Below are 19,297 nucleotides of genomic sequence, written 5' to 3' on the forward strand. Positions count from 1 at the left end.
TCGTCTGCTGAAATCGTTGTGCCATCCTTATCCTGTTTGCCGCTACATGAAAAAAAAAAAAGCAGGATGTGCAGGATTGTGACAGAAACAACAACCGAGTGTGACATCATTACGGTTGTCAGGCTCTCTCTCTCTCTCTCTCTCTCTCTCTCTCTCTCTCTCTCTCTCTCTCTCTCTCTCTCTCTTTCTCTCTCTCTCCAGCAACCCACTCATTACCCACTTCAGCATCCTTTTATTAGCTCTTAGTGTGAGCAGCAAAACATCATGAAAAAATGGCCTTCAGAGACGTAATGCAGCTTTCTCTGACCATGAAAACACAACCAAACTCCTACAGAGTGACAAGTACAGGCCTACCAAATGTTTGTTCCAAGCCAAATAAGTGAAACCACAAAAAATTCAAATGACATCCTGTTTTGTAATTATCCTGAGTGCGGTCTAGGTGGATCTGAAGTTTGAACATGGTGCACGAGGCAATAACACACCTCAAATGGATGCCAGTTCATCACACGTTCACTGGTGTAAGAGAACCTGCTTGGAGACATGGAGAACTGTACCATAACCCCGCCCACATCCTGTGTTTCATACAGGAAACGCACACCGCAATTACCTTCATGTAGGTCAAACAGTTCTGACTGCTGTCTAGAACGGATCATAATTAAAAACACGGCATATAAGGAAAGTCTGTCATACGAGGAATTCACACAAACGGGCAAAAAGAAAAATAAAAAATCCGATTTAGTCCAAAATTGCATTTTATATTTTAACAAAGAAATGAGAAATTTCATTTATTTATTTATTTGATATATTATATACATTATATTTATGAATGAACTGTCAGCCTACAAAGATCATATTCTGTAAAAAGGCAGTTTAACACTTCTCTAGCTAAGTATGATTTCCATTTCCTCACACATTAAATGGCGGGAAAGTTGTTGGAGATCTATGGTCATAATAAACCAGACCTGTTTGTAATCAGATGTTAAGTGTGCTACGATTTCCCTTTTAAATTGTGTGTAGATTTTAAAGAGCTGAACTTGTTACTTGTGGTTGAGATACAAAATTCCAGATTAGTACAAAACTATATATAGTATAGATTATATTTAACCATGTAAAGTGTTCCCTCAGGCCACTACACATATATTTCCACATTTTGCATGTTTTGAAAGTGACCTGTTCACAATTTATTGTGGTATATTGCGGAACCTAAAATGAGGTCACTAACACAAACAGGAAGTAGATTTGGCAACGAGAATCAGGAAACACTACAGACTTGTTCTAGTGGTATAAGTAACACCTTTAAGAAACAACTCATCTCCTGGAATATATTTGTTTTCTCACCCTACTAAGCTAATACATATACAATATAACAACCTTCATGTCAATCAAAGAGCCAGATGTCTCCATCTCCTCCTCTGGGTTAGTGATTATTTGGGGCTTTAATTACAGCCTTGACCATGTGCATGTGTAATGTCCATGTGTGCCTGTTAATAACTATTATTATATTGACAAGAGAATAAAACTTGGATCTTCTCATTTAAAGGCGTAAAAACATTCGAAGATGTCGAGCAACACAGGCAACAGACGGAACATGAGCGCTATGTGGGAAAATATGAGGTTAAAGCTATTGTGACTCAGCCAGGATGCCATATCGAGAAAAAAAAAACAATGATAGATATCTGTCTGTTTTGGAGAAACCAGGTTTGATAAATTATACTAAAGGAAATATATTCAAAATAACCGAGAAAACAGATTAAATAATGTTTGGAGAAGAACATTATTGCTACACATCCATACCTGAAGGCATATTTATCACATATATTATATTACTTTGTTTCTCTGGAGTTTGCTACCAGCAAAATGGTGGTAACACTTCACAATACAATCAGATGGACAAAACAAAGTATAAAACAGTTGGTGAAAAGGTCTTGTTTTTATAACTGGTACAAAATGAAAAATACAACCTGAGCTCCAAAAAAAAGTTGCAGTAAGAAAGAATGCAATGATTAGCAAATTTCATAAAAAACATATTTTATTCACAACAGAACAGACAATGTATTACATGTTGAAACTGAGTAAAACATGCTAAGGTAAACCGAAAAAAAAAGGTAATTTTTTAATTCTTTGGCTGCGTCAAATCTCAAAAAAGTTGGAAGAGAGCAATGTTTACTCTGTAGCATCACATCTTCTTTTAACAACCGTATGCATCTGGAAACTAAGGAGAACATTTGCTGGAGTTTGGGAAAGGAATGTTTCCCATTTGTGTCAAATACAGGATTCTAGCTGCTCAACAGTCCTGGGTCTTCTTTGTTGTATTTTTATATTGTGCCCAATGTTTTTATTCTAGTTAAAAGGTCTAGACTGCAGGCAGGCTAGTTCAGCTTTTGGACTCTTTTACTAAAAAGTCATGCTACTGTAATTGATGCAGTATGCAGTTAGCATTGTCTTACTGAAATATACAAGGCCTTCCTTTAAAAAGTCATCGTCTGGATGGAAGCATTTCATGGAGACTTTGCAAGCTGCCCATTCCATAGGCACAAATCCACTCCCATACCATCATAGACATTTGAACTGAGTGCTGATAACATGCCGGATGGCCCCTGGTTTTCCACGGATTTAAACATTTTATTTGTCTGAACACAGAACAGTTTTCCAGCTTTGGTCCAGAGAGGATGGCGCCCTTACTGGATCATGTTCACATCATGTTCTTCTACTTTACCTGATAGAGATTCGACCTACGTTTGTGGATGTCACAGCGAACTGGGATTGTTTTTAATGTGGTCCTGCCTGAGGGCTCGAAGATCATGGGCATCAAATATAGATTTTCTCCCTTGTCTCTTGTGCTCAGAGATTCCATTGAATTTGGATAACATTGTGTACTGTAAATGATGAGATATTCAAAGTCTGCGCAATTTGATGTTGAGGAGCATTATTCTGTAATTGTTCCACTATTTGTCGATGCTGGTTTTCACCCGTCTTGACTTCTAAGAGACTCTGTTTTTATACCTAATCTTCTGACCTGTTATGAAATAACCTAATTGGTTTAATGTTCCTGCAGCAGGTTTATGTGATTTGTAAATCATTGCATTTTGTTTTTATTTACATTTTACACAGAACGTTTTTGGAATTGTGGTTTTAGCAATTTAATGGAATATCCATATCAGACCATGGATATCAGTACAATCTTGCTATGCATTATCAGACTATTAGGAACAGAACTTGAATAGTCTTTATTTATCAACACATTTATATAAATCAGTAGTAAACAGAGAAAAAAATTCCTCATGGAAAAGTTCAACCAATGTCCATAAATTAACCAAATGATCTATAAATTAATATTCAAATTTTAACAGGCACAATAGACTTTATTTCATTGAGCTCCCACATGCCTGGACCTGTCTACCATTTGATATCTAACGCCTAACTAAGTGTACATTCTTAAACATTAGTCACATGAAATGACTCATTTACAAGAACAACACATTACCAGGTTGTTGTAGGTTTATGTAACAGTTCAGGAGTTCATTGAAAGAGCTTCTGATTGTCAGATTAGACAATGTGTTCTTATTTCAGCAGGCCTCCAATCAACCGAATTGTGCCCTCTGAAAAGGATCGATACTGGAACATCTTCTTAAAGGGAACTTAGCCATCAAACATTGGATTGAAGAAATTGCCGTGTTCATTGTCATCCAAAAGACGCCCATAGGAAGGACGCCTGTCACACACACACACACACACACACACACACACACACACACACACACACACACACACACACACACACACACACACACACATTAATTACTGACTTGATAAACCAGTTCCATGTTGTCTAGTTATATATAGTATTAATCTATATGGTCTTGATTTTATGACTTGCACGTGAATGCAGTAAAATTTAATCAACACACTTCAGTAACGACATGTTCATTCTATCACACCTTTTATAACTTAAATTATCTGACCATTCAGGTTGAAATCACTTTATTTACTTACTTTATTTTGTAGTAATACGCTCCACCCAGCACGAATATCACAAAGACGATGAACCCAATGATGATGGCGGCGATGCTTACTGTAAAGGAAGTACAGCACAATTAACATTTACATTTATGGCATTAGGAAGAAGCTCTTATCCAGAGCAATTTACACCTGAGCAGGTGAAGGATAAGGGCCTTGCTCAAGGGCCCAGCAGGGGCAGCTTGGTGGTGCTGGGATTTGAACTTGAGACCTTGAGATACCACCTCCCCCACATAGTAATCATTAAATCCATTACATTCATTTGAGCACAAACAGCTACCTGGAGGATTATATTTATTGTACTACTTAATTCTGATTGGTCAGATGGTGTTTATTTATTTTCTGTTAAAGCAGTTCTGACGTTAGAGTTAGCTTTTAAAGTTTTATATTATTGTTGTCACTACTACTAGTAATAATTAATTATTGTTATATAAAAAATTATACATTTTTTTTATAATTTTCTATTAAAATACATATTTTTTTATAACTACTACTAATAATTATTATAATAATTTATTTTATTATAATTATTTTATAATTATTTTATTATAATTTTTTATCATTTTAATAAAAATAAAAAAAACCTTATTAAAATGCAACAAAACAACGTTTATTTAACATTTATTGAAGTCTCAGTGTCAGAGCTTTGCCACAGCCAAGTGTACAGCACATGTTTTCTTCCATGGGAATCCCATCAGGACATATTTTGCATTTTTTTACTCATGAACTTTAAGAGGAAAAGAAAAAGAGGAGACACAATGGCGGTTTATAGCTGCTGTAAAATAAGTGATAACAGGAACTGTATTATATTAAACATACAACATGCAATGTGATCTTACTAAAAGTTGTAGTCACTCACATGTTGCTGGGTTATAAAAGAAATAAAACACTTATGGAATTAAAACAGCATGTGTCAACTGTTATTGAAAATATAATCAACTGTTGTTGTCTGAATAATTCCATGCAACAGGATTCCCCACCCCATTATTTCTGTAGCAGTACACAAGAGTGTTGGCACAAAATGAATGCAGATTACCGCAGGTGTATATTGAGTTTATGGTAATGACTGTGATCTATTATATTTGGAAGTTTTAAAGAGTCATAAACTGTTTTTACACACTGTAGAACTGAACTTTGCACCCTTTGAAGGAAATGGATGGTCTCCTATTTACTTCAAATGGTCTGTTGTTGTTTTTTCACCTGAAGAAACATTTAGTTTGTAAATGGCTGATGTAAAGTTCCCATCAAAAGTTTGGTAACACCAAGTCTTTTATGGTATTTTGAGACACGATCACATCCCTTTTGTTTCTCTGCAGACAACAAAGTAAAGGGCAAAAACACACAATAATTATACAGTGATTAAGCAGAAGAAAATTCTGTGGAGTCCAAATGGGACATTTTTGTCTCTACTATAAGAACTTGAACTTATAAGATGAACTACAGGAGAGAAGATGTGATCAGACTCCCTCACCCCCACACTCACACATGGAGGTGGACGTTTAATGGTTTAAGGTTGTTTTGGAGCAGAGAAGGTTGAAGACTTATTCTGGAAAGTTAAAGGAATACTGAATCAACATGGCTCCCATTCCAAACTTCATCACTATGCAGTTCCATCTGGACTGCGGCTCATTGGAATTGAGTTCTGTAGGTGTTGTTTATAGGGCAAACCGACGTCAGGAGTGATATTTATCATGGACCTATCACGACCTGCCCAGTTACCACACCTCAATCCTACTGATCTGCTCTGGGATGAAAAAGAACATCTCCATCTTGTGAAGAACATCTTTGAGGAGTTTTACAAGAGATACAGCAAAGTATTTCAGCTAACTGTCTGGAAAAGCGAACTGTCCAGATGCTGAAAGTGTGTAAAGCTGTTCTACATGCTAAGGGAGAATTTTTTCAATGAAAATAAAGTGGAACATCTGGACATTTATAGATTCAGATTTGTTTAGTCATGTCGTTTCAATACCGAGTTTGTGGCCTAAAAAAACTAAAATCACGTGTGTTTCAAAAAACCATAAAAGACTCTGTGTTTACTTTTCATGAGCAGTGTATAAATCACACACATACAAGAAATGCAATAATATATAAACAATTAGGTTATAAATGAATCTCAGTTGACCTTTGAGATCCCAAGATTGGAATAACTGACGATGAAGCTTCCTGGTATGTGGTAAAATGACACGCACCAGGTATGAAACTGAGCAATCTAAAATATCTTACCGGAACTCAGTGCTCTAACGGGATTGGTACCGCTTGGGACCTTTGGTGTACTGGACTGCAATGTGGATATTGTTTTATCCTGTTTAACATAAGAACATTGTGGTCAGGATGATTGGAGTGGAATATGGTTTCACTGAAAAAGTGATGAATGTTGAAATAGAACTCACGTTTGTAGTTGAATGGATGGATGTGTGGGGAATGGTGGTGGTGGTGGAAGTGGTGACGAAGGTGGTGGTTGTGGTGGGGTTGTTTGTGACAGTGATGGTTGTTGTGTTGGTGGTGGTGTTGGCTGTGATGTTGTTGGCTGTGGTGGTGATGACTGTGGAGTTGGTAGTGGTGGCTGTGGTGTTGTTGGCAGTAGTGGCCGTGGGGTTGGTGGTGTTGTTGGCAGTAGTGGCCGTGGGGTTGGTGGTGTTGTTGGCAGTAGTGGCCGTGGGGTTGGTGGTGTTGTTGGCAGTAGTGGCCGTGGGGTTGGTGGTGTTGTTGGCAGTAGTGGCCGTGGTGCTGGTGGTGTTATTGCTAGTAGTGGCTGCGGTGTTGGTGGTGTTGTTAGTAGTGGCCGTGGTGTTGCTGATGGTAGTAGCGTTAGTAATGGTGGCTGTTGTGGTGTTGGCGCTGGTGATGGTTGTATTATTTTTGGTTTGAGTGGTGAGAGGATTTAAAGTTTTAATTGCAATGGTGGTTGTAGTGGACACGTCTTTGATGGTAGATGGTGTAAATGATATGGTACTGGAAGGTGATGAAGTTCTTTCTGTGACGTTTTTGGCCCATCCTACACATAGCATCACACCTTAGAAGATAAAGATGGTTAGAGTTATGGTTAAAGACTTTGACTGGGTAATTACAGCAATCTTTCGGAACATGGGGACATGACACCCTGAATATGATCCCATTAAGATTTTGGCAAAATTTGTCCAAAACAGACTGTGCCAGTCGTACCGGTAGGCGTTCACTAGAAATGTAAATACAAGTTAAAAATAATCCAAATTAAATTCAAGTTAAAATTAGTCTTTTTTATCCATGTGTTTTATTTACTGGTTGTTTCTCCACTGCTACTACAGAATTTGCAGCTATCCTGTGAGTTGTACATTACTCCATGCCCTGGTGCATTTGTGGCTTTTATGAATTCAATAACAGTGTTGACACTCAATCAAATTAATTAAAAAATGTATTTAATCAAAACTTTCTGTCCCTGCCAGAGCTGTTTGTGGTCGCAGTGCCAATGAATCAGTTGCCAGTGAATGTGGTAGATGATTTGTTCTGAGATAGCTAATCTCTTATAACGCTTTCAATTTTTTAAAAGATGTGTGATTTACTTTATAAAGCGAAAGTCAGACACTTCTCCAAACTGCTGGCAGAAACTAAATTGTGTTCAATGCCTTTGTATGCTGTATTATTACAATTTCCCTTCTCTGAAAACTAAGGGACTCGTTTCAGTATGGCTTTTTATGGCTCCAGTAAACACCTACAGGATGATCGAGAATGCTGTAGTATGTAGACCAGGACTCTTCTCCCAACATTTATATTTACATTTTACATTTTTTGGCATTTGGCAGACGCTCTTATCCAGAGCAACTTACATTAGATAATATTATTTATACAACTGAGCCATTGAGGATTAAGGGCCTTGCTCAAGGGCCCTGAACAGTCACACTACAAAATCTCGAGGGAATATTTTCTAGAACAGTGGAAGTTATTATAAGTGTGAAGAGTGACTAAATCAGAAATAGGATGTTTAAAAACCACATATGAATAATATGGTCAGGTGTCCACAAACTAATCTAGAATATATCTAGAAGAGCAAAAGTGTGCCAGAATTGTAAAATATAAACTATCCAGGATTAACAGCACAAAAATAATAATACCGCTTCGACTTTTTTTTAATCTATAATTCTCACAGTCTGTAAAACCCCCTGGTGTGTAATTAATTAATTGATTAATTGATTGATTGATTGATCAATTTCATTAATAGATTTGAGATCCTATCTAGAATCAGGTTATAGTTGTAAGGGTAATTAAATAGGCTGAATCCTAAAATTATCAAGAACTTATTAGAAAGATGAACGGACGTACTGATATGTAGAACGGTTTTATATCTGCATTCTGATATTGTGTTTTGTGTTTGTGGGTTTTGATTTCAGGAGTAACTTCAATATGGCTCTATTTGCCAAATGTGCCAGATATTGGACATAGCTGGACTATGTTTATTAGTTTAGAGGGTATATTGGTAAAGTGGAAGCTTGAACCTGCACTGTTTTTACTCCACCATAATGTTAAATGCTTTAATATTTAAATCACATGTCAAGTAAATCATAAATAATTGTTAATTTACTTGGATTGATTTGATGATTTGATGATTTTTAATGTATAGAAATGAATAAAGATGTTCGAGTTGACATGAAAATTGACTTGTGGTTGAAAAAGCACACTTATTATAGAGATTTTTGCTTCTGAGTAAAATAAGGCAGATTTTATGCTTTTTTTAATTTTATATAAGTGCTTATTAATAGATTATAAGACATTGAGCTGATGATAAACAATGACACCTTTTAAGTGACCCACGTCAGCATGGCTGAATTAGCACAATGATAAACTCAATTAAAATAGTTCATGCTGTTTGATATTTCTCATGATTTCATCACAGACTTTGGGTATTTGGTCTCAGGTCTTTAGAGAGACGCTTATAGGCAGTGTTTTGGTAAATAAAATGTAAAAAATAAAGAAAAAAGCTGGCTTACCTGTTAAGAGGACAAACGAGACGTTCATCTTTTTTTTTTGGTTTCGTTTTCTAGAGCTTGTGAAGGTGTCGAGCTTCAGCGGTTTACTGAAACCTGCGCGCGCTCCTGACGGAGGAAACCGTTACTGACGCAGTGAAGCCCTGGTTCCTGTTATCGCGTGTTAATGGGCGGATTTCTCTCGTTCTGACACGCCTCTGATCGGGTCAACCTTCAACTCATTTATCTCACAGCACCGCCTTATTCACTACACAACACAGGAGTATCTGTTCACTGGCAGCCTCATTAACACTAACAGCATTTATTTTTTCATTATTTTAATTATAGGCAGGATCCTGGTACTGAATTGCTCTGCTTCTCCATACTTGAGGGATTGGGTTCAGTTGACTGAGCAGCTCAGGAACCCCATCAGGGCAAATTAATTTTAGTCCAACTATGAAAATACCAGCCAAATTACTCAAATCCGCCAATTACCATGCTGACTTTTTCATTAAAACTACAACATATTTTGTCCTCAAACCTCCCATAGTATGAACACGAGTTTAGATTAGATCAGATTAGATTGGATTAATCTTTATTGTCATTGTGCATAGTCCAAGTACAATGTTATGTTACCACATCAGACTGAAATAATGATAAAGCCACTTGATTTGATTGAATGTGATATAAACAATTTATTAGGGATCTGTTAATTTAAGTTTTGGAGGAATTTGGTTAAAATATATCAGTACACGTGTTTGTCTTATTGAGTATAAAATAAATTATAAATTTTTTGAAAAAATAAACCCTCTACTTTTCAAGCTCTAATTAATACATTTTCTTTTTCTCTAAAATGTCAATGATCCAAAAATATAAAACAGTCTTTAATATGTGATACATATATACATAGCTTAACACATTTGCATTGTAAGCAATAAAATACAAATATATTAGAATAATAATTCAAATATATTAAAATGATATGTGTAACACAAAAGCTTGTACAGTCAATGTGTGTTACTGTATGAACTTATTGAGTTGTGTTGTTTTAATCACCAATAGATGGAGGCAAAGCAAAGGCTTTAAACAGGAACTTGTGCTGAGATTCCAGTGTTTGTGTTGTATTTAGTTCAGAAAGCAGGTTTCCCTCTGAACAAATGACAATATCTCAAATACAATTGGCTTAAACTTCATAACAAGATAATTAATATTATAATGAGCTTCTGCTTTATTTCCAGCAACTGTTTACGTTATTGTTTTTCCAAAAGAAAAAAAGCTGAGAATAGAGTTTTATATCTGATTCTGACAAATATTTTTCTATTAATTGACATTTTAGCTTTAACTTTATTATAATTGATCAAGCGTAATGAAGGAAAGGAAGTCGTTGAACTTAAAGAAGAAGTCTGATGATAAAAACTTTCACTCTATAATAAGATCACAAGGAATCCTGATGAAATGATATGCACGTCTGAAGGTTTCGAGAAGCCTTCTATGCATTCCTTTGCTAACAGGAATTGAACCGTGGTGAAAAAATGTTGAACATTTTAAACACCTAACAAACATCTAGTTGATTTTCCACTGTAAAATCCTATACACATGGATTGTATGGAAGATTCTCTTATTCAATGTTCATCCAGAACAGCCTTTATAGACAAACATATCATGCTAGAACCAAAATCCTGAGAGAATCTGAAATACCATCAACCTAAAAAAAATGTTAATATGTTGGTGCATGCGCTAAGATGTTTGGAGATTTTTTAAGAAAATATTTAACTAAAAAGAATCGAAATGATATTATTATTTGAATATTGTTGCTCATTGATACTCGTGTTTTCATATGAGGAAACGTTTCCCATACAGTGATCTGATCATTATACTCAAATCATACAGAATGATGGTCCAGCAGGACCTGCGCACACATCAACATGGTTCTCCTTCAGTGGAAGAACTTATGTGGCTTGTAATGTTTTTCTGGGTAAATTCGCACATATCCATACTGTCACATTCCCAAATCTAGAAGAAAGCCTTCTAGTAGATGTAGTCTTCAACACGTACAGAAAGGTGTGGTGTGGCAGGTGTACTTTTTTTTTTTTATTAAATGAAATTACAGAACAGACATTTCAGCATGTTGTTGAAAGATTTGCAGGTTAAACTTTAGGTAAATTGTTGTTTTCAGAAACTCTTACGAAACCAAACAATCCCATCTCCACACTCTTCCCCCTCGGCAATAGAAGTCAGGTATGAATGAAGGATCCACCCTCAGTTTCGCTCTCGTGGGTTTATAAGGCGCAGTGCGGAGCTTTGGAGCTAAAGTTGTGCGACAGAGAGCAACTGGACAACCATGAGGACTCCAGCGATTCTGATCATAGGCCTGGTGCTTGCGCCCTGTGGATGGATCCTGGACCTGACCAGCACGGTTGCGCCCAACTGGCGCCAGCTCGGCACACTTTCCAACCAGCCTGTCGGTACCTACATCACCCAGGGCATCTGGGACATCTGTCAAACTTCTACCACATCCAATAGTCCTACCTGCAACTTGCGAGCCAACGACCAAATATATTTTAAGAACCAGGTTATTCCAGTCGCGCAGGGGATGATGATCGCGTCGCTGATTGTTACTGCAATCGGGCTGGCGGTGCTCACACCTGGTGTGCGCTGTTGGACCGACCATAGTCCCCGATGGGCCATCGCTGGAGTCGGTGGCCTGCTCATTTTCTGCTCGGGGGTTCTCACGATCATTCCTATCGCCTGGTACACGAATGTCCTGACCAGTCTCAACACGAGTACCGTCTTTGCAAACCCGCAAAGCCCGGACATCAGTGTGGGTTACTGCATAGTTCTGGGTTATATAGGTGGGATCATGGAAGTGATCGGCGGTTTGATCATATGCGTGGGATTCTGTCGATGCTGCGGAGGACGGAATCGTGGAGAGACACCACGACCGTCGCGCGATCTCCGTGACACTGCTCGCTATCGGGACCGGGGAGATCGGGACCGAGGAGATCGGGAAAGAAACAGGAATCCCGTCCCGTATCCACGCAGCAACTTACCGAGGAGCGTCACTCCGAGCAGCCAGGCGTATTCCCAGTACTCTGCGGAAGAGGAGTTAGATTACCCGAGAGCCAAAGCTCAAAAGAAAGGCACGACCAATCCTTCCTACAACCCACGACCTTACGACGTGGATCTGTGATGCTGCACATGTTGGACTTTCGACTTTCATTAAAGCGCGTCCACACGGAACTCTACTAGGCCCTGTCTGGTTTACTCAATTATCGGGCATCAAAATCTTAGCAGCTGGCATGTAGAAGTTATGTTTCCTCTTTTTGTATCGACTTTCAAAATGCCACAATGCTGTAACGTGATATCACAATGCTGAAGGACACACGTCACTTGTTGATGGGAATTTCCAACTAGTTTTAATCTCAAATTTAATGTTTTCATTTACTATTATTGCTGCATTTAAATGAATGAGCAACCATGAAGTTGCCTGTTGAAGCCTCTTGAAGAAAGAACTGCTTATGAAGGATTAAATTGTTCTCACTGTGAATAAGACACCGTATTGTTTATAAAGAATAGGACGTGTGTGAACGCGGTGTAAAATATAATCCTCTTTATTTTTATATGTTACCACTGTTGCTGAAGGGAAGTGAGTGCGACTCAACTCGTTACATTTACTGTTTACATGCATGTTGAAAGAGAATTTGTGACAGTTTTTACTCTCTTGTTTACCAGTTAAAAAGTTTGCTTGAGAAAATCGTTCACCTGTTCGATATATTGGAGATCAATATTTCTACTGTATAATATGATCCTGAGTGCAGGTGAACAGTGTTGCCATGTTTGAAGCTTTAACTTTGTAAATACTGTAAATAAAATAGATTTATGTTGAATTTGAAATCTAATCACTGTGGACTAATAAAAAACAAAGTTATTAATATCAGTGATTTCAACGAATTATGATTTGAGACGGTTTTATTTCTAGTTTGCATCATGGTTTCAGGGATCAGAAAGAAAGGCTGAAGTAAAACTAGCTGTAGGTCTGGAATCAGGTGAGACTGGTCTGTCTGGTCTCGGTGTGGCTCCACCTTAAGTACAGAAACAAGTGTGTTGATGGGGGCAGGAGGAAAATCCCAGTCTGGTTCCTGCTCTTCAGCATTGATTTGTTAAGATATAATAAATGTTAAGTAAAACATTCACGCGTCCTATTTATCCTTTATTTATCCTTCATTCTCTGAGAGTTATTGATCCGTGGTCGTCTCATTACCTACTTTATTATAATTATTATTATTATTATCTATTATAGACTGTGAACATCATAACTGCAGATTATAATGTTGATAATATAAACACAGTAAACATGTTTAACGTGTTTTGAAGATGTGGTTGAGCTCGAAGTAAATTTCCCTTTTATTGTTCATGCATGGCTCATCATCGCATCACACACACACACACACACACACTAACACACACACACACACACACACTGTTAAAGTAAAATAATTAATTATAATTTTGTTTCACTGGATTTCCCCTTTGATTCTATTCCATATAATACACAATGTGTTATTGTAAACAATATCACTTATGAAAGCAGATTACGCATTGATAAGTACAAGTTTATTTTGACTGCAATTCATTTACAATATTTTAAAATTGGATCCAATGTAGCATTAAATCACAGAAAAAAATGCAGTATTTATGTGACAAAAAGTAAAATACAAGCAAAAAAACCTTTAATAAAACAAAGTATATAACATAAAAATCTCAGAAATTTCAATGGCCGGATTTTGACCACATAAGTGCAAAAAGCATAAAATAATGTGAACAAGGTGGACCATCGAATTCTATTGTTTTTGTTCTGATCGGTCTTTAAAAGACAAAAACCAACCTAAAGCATGGTTTGAACTCACCAGTAAGCGTTGTAGCTATATAAAGAGGAGCACAATACATTACTGAAATACTTGACATTTTAACTATGCAGTGTTCTGCACAGTCACTGCCTCAGTGCCACAAGATCGAGAAGATGATGAAATTGTCAGTATCGGTGACAGTTTCTTGTTTTCAACACAAGGCATTTATAATGCAATTACATTGAGAATAAAATACCGAAAATAAAACACTGGAAAAACAGGTATATATATATATATATATATATATATATATATATATATATATATATATATATATATATATATATATACACACACACACACACACACACACACACACACACACACACACACACACACACACACACACACACACACACGATCAGTCAAAAGCCTTTAGCAACCGGAGCCTTCAAGCAGCACCCAAGCAAAAGACACCCGTCTTCTACATTCCTTTAAAAGTAGAAATGTAAAATACGTATGAAGTCTAAAGATCCCGCATTTTTAAGACATGCTTCCAAGCAAACAATGGAGATGTGGAAATACTTTACACGTGCAAAACCTCCCCGTTTCCTGCATAGTGACAAAAAAAAAAAACCCAAACAAACAGAAAAAGAGCACTTTGTTACACTTCTTATGATAAAAACACAAAGACTACATAATGTCCTATCAGAAGTATCAGTTTTGCTTGGGGTGATTCCATCCTTTATACACTATATGGACAAAGTTTTGTGGACACCTGACCATAAGATTGGTTTGTGGGTTGACCATCTCATTCCACATTTAGTCTCCATTTTAGTTGTTATAATAACTGACACTCTTCTGGGAAGATGTTCCACTAGAATTTGTGGAGATTTGTGCTTTTTCAGCAACAAGTAAAGCCAGGAAGTGATGAAGGTGAGAAGGTGAGGAGGTTCCTGGGGTGCAGTCAGCGTTCACAATAATCCAAAAGGTGTTCAGTAGCGTTGGAGCTCTATAGCAGGAGATTTTCATGAAGCTGGCTTTGTGCACAGGGGCATTGTATATATACACAAACACACCACAAAGGGTTGGAGAACCCAATCCTATACAAGTGTGTATCCCAACTATGTAGTGACAGTTTGCAGAAGAACCACGTATGGCTGGAAAAGTCAGGTGACCCAATACTTTTGTCCCTATAGTCTGGGCGATATATATGGAGATATAATGTGTCTATAAAAGCAATATGAATGCAGATTAAAATTAAAAGTCATTTTTTCAGGATTTTTTTAAAAAGATGTCTGTAGTACTGGAAAGCGTTTTTTTTTTCTACATACCAGACATGTGAACAAAACCCTTCCAGATATGAAGGTATTCCCTAAAGTGGTGAATGCTTTGGAAACCTCCCTCAAATATTTGCATACTACAAAACCAGCGTGTTGTCTGATTAAATAGAATATGACAGACCGTATACGACGCCTGAAGACGTTTCAACAGTACACAATGTAGATTTTAAAATAAAGCATTTATCAAAAATAAATAAATAAATAAATAAATAAATAAATAAAATAAATTTCCCCTTTTACATTTTAAGATTTTAGATTACATTTTAAGATACAAATCATTAACTCTCCTAAAAGGGTATTGCGACAATGTGTTGATTGCTGCTGCTGCTGATTGATTTCTGATATCAGACGGTCTTGCAATGATTCAAACATCTGGATTTGTAGGAAAAGGAACCTGAGGACTCATTCTGTTCATTCCTATCTGTCTGCATGTTTTATCAAACTGGAAGACATGCAAATTGTTTCTCACTGACATCATACCAAGAAAATAAAAACATACCTTTTTATTGTTGTTTTATTATTTTTTTCCTTTTGTGTCGCAAGGAAGTGGTCACAAAGCTATTTTTGCCTGAGAATAATCTCCATTGGGTTTCAAGGCCTCTCTTTTCTCGTCGGTTTTTTCCCTATAGGAGCACAGTTAAAAGTCCAAATTAAAACCAGTACAACTCCGGTTATCGAGCTCACGCACAAATCAATGCACTTGATTTTGATCCAGAAAAGTCTGTTCACACAAATCTGGAAAGAAAGAAAAAAGCCAAGATCTTACCATAAACGTTCACGCCTTTTTTGCTGGACAAATGCAAGAACAAATGCCAGGACAATAATGCCAATGATGAAGCCCAAGACACCCAGAGTGAGAGGGATGGCCAGACCCTCGTTGACTGTTTCTTGGCATGCGTCTCCTTTGTAGCCCAGCAGACATTTACAAACCTGCACTCTGTTCAGGATGACACAATCACCGAGGTTGTTACAGCGCTGAGCCCTGCATGTCAGCAAGTTCTGACTCATAGCTCCATCATCCAGCAGGCTCTTAGCAATGTTAGGCATTGTACAGTTCTGCAGAGGCACAAACCCAGAACATGGTGTCAGCACTTTTTATTATTATTGTATTTACAATTCATTAATCACAGTTCATATCTGAAGCTTTTGTGTGCAAGTGTGTGTGTGTGTGTGTGTGTGTGTGTGTGTGTGTGTGTGTGTGTGTTCAGTGAGAAAAAAGCATGTTACTTCCATGTTCATTCATGGCTTATCATCGTATCATACACACACACACACACACACACACACACACACACACACACACACACACAGTTATAAGAAAATAATTAATTATAAGTTTGTTTCACTGGATTCTATTCCATATAACACACAAGCAATGTGTCATTTTAAAACTCTCTCTCACACACACACACACACACACACACACACACACACACAACAACAAACGTTCTACATCCAAATTCTTATTACACTTTATTATACAACATCTAATCACTTTACACCCAGTCGAAGGACCTCACACACTGCTCTGAGAACATCTGGCTTCTCGAATTATGAATCCACCTACACACAAACCTCATAACTTTAGAGTATCTAAATCAGGGGTGCACACACTTTTTCCAGCATTCGAGCTACTTATAAAATGACCAAGTCAAAATGATCTACCTACTATATAAAAATGCATAAATAAATATCTTTTCATATATCTACTCATGCGATCTACGTATTGGGCACTCCTGCTCTAAGTAATATATATTAATATATGACCTACATGATTCAGAAATCATTAGAGGATATCATTTAGTTTATTTCAGGTGAATGCTCTCAGCAGGTCAGGATCATCTTGGTAACTTGATAAACTGCCGAGTTAACATTTCCATATACTCCAGACTCACCTCTCACCTCTCACCAGGTTCCTTCTGTAAGTTATCCAGCGTGTGAAGGGAACATCCAGGTAGGAGCTTTAAAGTTCTAGGTGGTCTGAACGCGTCAGCCAGAGAGAGCAACGTCCTGAAATAAGCAGGTTAGAAGAACAAGAAACGTGTTGAATATCCGGAAATAACTGCGAGCAGGACAAACGGAGAGACACCGCACCCTGTTCCAGCGTCAAGTGCAGACCTGCAATCACAGGTACAAACCTGCGCGCGCGCGCACACGCACGCAGGCACAGACGGTGGTGGAACCCGGATGGCCGAGAACTAACATTCAAACCAAACCTTGTCTGTCTTTTTTTTTTTTGCACTAAATGTTGCACGTGCATTTTGTGTTGTTAGTTTAGAGTTGTGTTTAGTTTTGTGTTCCTTTTGTTAGTTTGTGTTGTTTGATGGAGCTACTTGGCTACTTAACTTGATGTCAGGTGCAGATAAGAGGTAAAAAATTCCCAGAAAAGAGCAATAACACCCCCAAAAGTATTAACGTTTGTGCGCTACTGTTTAGTGCGCGTGCCAAAAGAGCAGCACGTGTTTTTTCAGGTTAATTGCAATGAGCAGGTTCGAGAAAAAAAAAAATTAATTACAGTAATTATAGGCGGTGTTCGAGATCAGTCGCGCAGATTAAGTGCGCACAATATGTCCGCTTTCATCAGAACAAAAAATGTTCATGAATCAGAAAACAGATGTTTTTCCAGGTACAGCAAAGGGTTCAGCAGAGAGCACTTTACAGTTCTAGGAATGTCTCTTGGTGTCAGGTGCAAACATATACGTAGATACGAAATGTGTACACACACACACACACACACACACACACAAGATTTATTCATCAATAGAGAGATAAAGATCATCGATCAAAGCACTTTTGTACGTCGCTCTGGACAAAGTCGTTTGCTAAATGCCGCAAATGTAAATGTGCACAGTTTTTAAATAAACTAATTAAATAAATACTGTATGCAGAAAGTGGCTTTGCACGAGAAGTGCAATTAAGAATGTAAAAGTGAAAGTGACTGTTCAAACATATATACAGACATGATGTACACAATGACTAATATTATATACAGAAGTGAGTTTGCATGAAAATTAGTGCCATTTAGAATATAAAAGTGACTGTCCGTAAGTTTTGTTTTTGTCATCTGGTGGTACGTGGTGGACTGTTCAGCAGGCTGACTACAGTGGGAAAGAAGCTGTTCTTGTGGTGTGAGTGAGGTCCTGACCGGAACCCCTTTGGGACGGGAGGGAGTTCGTTTCCAGGATCAGAGGTGTCACCTGCGATCTTGGCTGCACCTCCTGGAGTGATCCAGTGCTGATGTTCCGGGAGTGAGAGACATGCTTTCCCAGCCTCATGATCTGCAGTCTGTCTGTGATCCAACTGCACCTGGAGTCAGGCACATTCAGCTGGGAGAACTTGTCTCTGAACAGAGCTGAAGTCTACTAACAGAATCCTGGTATAGGATCCTGGGGAGTTTAGATGTTAGTGGATGAAGTGGAGGGCCACGTTCACAGCATCGTCTACAGATCTGATGTATCTATAGGTAATCTGTAGTGGATCCAGGAGAGGGTCTGTAATGTTCTTAAGGTAGGACAACACAGGCAGCACTCAAGACTTGCTGACCACAGAAGTCAGGGCGACGGGTCTGTAATCATCAAGTCCTGTGATCCTTGTGTTTTTGGGGACTGGGACGAGGGTTTAGGATTTGAAGAAGGCTGGCACATGGCACGTCTCCAGGGGGTTTTAAAGTCTAGACTTGTCACAATCTGATCATTTTTAAAATCAAGTTGTCCTAGTCAAATAATTTTGTATTTATTAAATGAACAAAATGTCTCTTCAGTGCAGCTACAGAATCCTGTTCCAGGTTGACCGAAGCAGTTTTGGTGGTCGTCTGCTGCTCGAGATGCTTTTCAGCTCACCATGATTGTAAAGAGTGGTTTAATTGAGATGATTTCTCAGTTCAAACCTTTCTAGACCTACACCTTGGAACTCCCTCAGGTTAAAAAAAAAAAAAAAAAGGTGTTGCAACACTAAGCTGACATTTGCTGAATGTGTTTGTTCCATTGTGTGTAAAAGTTGCAGATTAGCAGTAGTGTGAACTCAAACCAACCCACCTGGCACACATTTCAAAGCAAGAGATTCCATAACACTAACAATCATGTATATTTGCAGTTGCTGCAAACTTGTCTGTAAATTTATTTAACAATTGTTTTGTGATTAGTGTTTACTTAGA

General features: G+C 37.7%; 2 protein-coding genes and 1 long non-coding RNA gene across 5 annotated transcripts; 1 reads left to right on the forward strand and 2 right to left on the reverse strand.

Annotated features, from left to right (window-relative positions):
* Window positions 1–3,115: 3,115 nt before the first annotated feature.
* parm1 (prostate androgen-regulated mucin-like protein 1) lies at window positions 3,116–9,119 on the reverse strand. The gene is made up of 5 exons (XM_083567719.1): window positions 8,979–9,119; window positions 6,408–7,030; window positions 6,241–6,319; window positions 3,994–4,072; window positions 3,116–3,712 (listed from the first exon to the last, which is right to left on the reverse strand). Exons 1-5 carry the CDS (start codon window positions 9,004–9,006, stop codon window positions 3,640–3,642), a joined length of 882 nt encoding a protein of 293 aa, XP_083423845.1. The 5' UTR covers window positions 9,007–9,119; the 3' UTR covers window positions 3,116–3,639.
* A 629-nt stretch (window positions 9,120–9,748) lies between these two features.
* LOC310740755 (claudin-23-like) lies at window positions 9,749–12,888 on the forward strand. The gene has a single exon (XM_083567761.1). The coding sequence runs from the start codon at window positions 11,296–11,298 to the stop codon at window positions 12,142–12,144; it is 849 nt and encodes a 282-aa protein (XP_083423887.1). The 5' UTR covers window positions 9,749–11,295; the 3' UTR covers window positions 12,145–12,888.
* A 1,221-nt stretch (window positions 12,889–14,109) lies between these two features.
* LOC310740756 lies at window positions 14,110–17,282 on the reverse strand. Of its 3 annotated transcripts, none has more exons than XR_014537724.1 (5): window positions 17,239–17,282; window positions 17,040–17,154; window positions 15,911–16,200; window positions 15,644–15,767; window positions 14,110–14,413 (listed from the first exon to the last, which is right to left on the reverse strand). It is a non-coding gene; the product is annotated as an uncharacterized lncRNA (long non-coding RNA). The 3 variants fall into 3 exon arrangements; XR_014537725.1 differs by having other exon boundaries at window positions 17,263–17,281; XR_014537726.1 differs by lacking the exon at window positions 17,239–17,282 and having other exon boundaries at window positions 14,111–14,413; window positions 17,040–17,232.
* Window positions 17,283–19,297: the final 2,015 nt, after the last annotated feature.

Source organism: Silurus aristotelis (genome assembly GCF_946808225.1).
Source record: "Silurus aristotelis genome assembly, chromosome: 18".
In the NCBI taxonomy this organism is placed as follows: domain Eukaryota; kingdom Metazoa; phylum Chordata; class Actinopteri; order Siluriformes; family Siluridae; genus Silurus; species Silurus aristotelis.

What these genes read in the sequence shown, in the direction of transcription:
- parm1 (XM_083567719.1), bottom strand. Translation starts at nt 9,006, where the DNA reads ATGAACGTCTCGTTTGTCCTCTTAACAG. An exon ending in CGTTAGAGCACTGAGTTCCG is followed by an intron (nt 4,073 to 6,240) that starts GTAAGATATTTT and finishes CTTCCTTTACAG; the next exon opens with TAAGCATCGCCGCCATCATC. An exon ending in GCGTATTACTACAAAATAAA is followed by an intron (nt 3,713 to 3,993) that starts GTAAGTAAATAA and finishes TGTGTGTGACAG; the next exon opens with GCGTCCTTCCTATGGGCGTC.
- LOC310740755 (XM_083567761.1), top strand. Translation starts at nt 11,296, where the DNA reads ATGAGGACTCCAGCGATTCTGATCATAGGCCTGGTGCTTGCGCCCTGT.